Source organism: Octopus bimaculoides, unplaced genomic scaffold (assembly GCF_001194135.2).
Source record: "Octopus bimaculoides isolate UCB-OBI-ISO-001 unplaced genomic scaffold, ASM119413v2 Scaffold_206285, whole genome shotgun sequence".
Classification (NCBI taxonomy): Eukaryota; Metazoa; Mollusca; class Cephalopoda; order Octopoda; family Octopodidae; genus Octopus; species Octopus bimaculoides.
The window spans coordinates 1,613-3,417 of record NW_026326801.1 but is presented as its reverse complement, the minus strand read 5'-3'; the positions used below and the strand labels follow the sequence as shown (position 1 = coordinate 3,417).

The window sequence follows — 1,805 nt, the reverse complement described above, 5'->3', positions numbered from 1 at the left end:
TGCAGTAATTAATACCATATTTGGTTGAGCCTGTGGCAGCAAAGACTTCTGTCATCCTTGGCCCCTACACCATATCTTTGCTCATCACTATCGGAATAGAGATTGCTGTCCACAAGTGTGATCTCCATGGCTCAAGATGGCTGTTCCAGTGCACCTCACTCACCATCCTCTGGGGCAACCACCTTTTCCATTTTGTCTGCTGGGGCCATGAGGCAGTCTGACTTACAGGAAATTTCATGTTCCACTCTTTAAATACTTAGATCCATGCAATATATGTTTTCCCCTTCGTTCAAATCCCACCAGAATTGACTTTTATGGTTTGTCCCTTCAGGGTTAATTAAAATAAAGATCCCTGCATGCAACAACAATCCTTACTGAAAAATATATTGGTTTTGAACCAAAGTAAGAAATACTTATTATTTGGATAATTATGTATGTGGCTTTGTGTAAGTTGTTCATGTGACTCATTAATGCTTTCAGATTGTTACAGTGTAAATGGTGTGTCCTACAGAGGGTCTGTATCAGAAACAGTCCGAGGAACACCCTGCCTTAAATGGACAGAGAATCCTAAATATAACATAATAAACTCTCCCAATGCAGTAAGTTTACTTTGAATTTTAACTGCTTATCTTGACAATGGTTTGAATACATAATTAGATAATTGATCCTGAGAATAAGAAAAATCTGATATAAATAACAACCATTCAGATAATCCACCTTGAATATCCAAAAATTAATTAGTAAGAGGAATATGATAAATGATAAACATTCTTATCATTTTTATGTTATCAGGTAAAACTCTATTAGCAGTGACCAAAAACGCTATTAGCTAGTGACAATAGTTATCTGAGATTTTAAATTAAACTGAATGAATAGCAAATTTTAAATTTTTTGCTCAATTCAATCAAGCAAAAATTACATGTAACCATTGAAACGTGATGAGCTTACAGGTGACTCATGCCCTCCAGCATCAGCACAGTAAAATTGTTACAAATTTTAACACAAGGCCACCACTTTTAGTAAGAACAGGTAAGTCAATTGCATCGACTCTAGTGCTCAACTTGTACTTATCTTATCAACCCCCGAGAAGTCAAAGTCGACCTTGGTAGAATTTGAACTCAGAACATAAAACTAGAAGAAATGTTGCTGAGTATCTTGCCCTGAGTGCTAATGATTCTGCCAGATCACAGCCTTTTAGCACAGTGAAATTAAAGACAATACATAAGTGTTTTAGGTTGCCATGATGAAAGAGAACATCCATTATTTTGATTGGGTTCACTTTTCAATGAAGGCTCTTCTCTAAATATTAAATATTCACTTTTCTAGCTAAGCTAAATAATACTCCCTATTTCTGAATTTAACAAAATTTGTCAATATTAAATTCTGAATTCTAACCTTGTAGGTCCATAGGTCCATGCTTGTCATGTGTGTGTGTATGTGTCCCTGTCTCCTTAACGTTGACATCAAATGATTGCTGCTTATTAATTAGTGTAATTATTAAAGTCTACACTTTCTAAAATATTCTTAAAAATTCTAATTTTGATATATTTTTATCAAAATGTGGTTTTTGATTTTCTTTTGTTTCAGCTACAAAAATTAATTTTAATTTACAGCAAGATATCATTTTTTTAACACCATGAGATAATGTTCCCTCTTTGTCTTTTCTTTCTCTTTACACAAACGGTTGTAAAATGAAATCTGTTATATATTTCAACAATTGATTCCTTTGCTGAGATTATAGTTCATGTTATCATAGTTTATATGATGAATGGGAATAAAATAAATATAATTCCCATCTTTGTACA

The 1,805-nt window shown here is 33.4% G+C and overlaps 1 protein-coding gene across 1 annotated transcript in view; it reads left to right on the top strand.

The window, feature by feature from the left end:
- Positions 1–455: 455 nt before the first annotated feature.
- The window catches only part of LOC128251382 (tissue-type plasminogen activator-like), a gene marked incomplete at its 3' end in the record, with an annotated part of 2,500 nt that continues 1,150 nt past the window's right edge, over positions 456–1,805 (top strand). The window contains exon 1 of the mRNA XM_052978246.1: positions 456–599. Coding sequence (XP_052834206.1) covers positions 471–599 — 129 coding nt within the window. The remainder of the gene's footprint in view (positions 600–1,805) is intronic.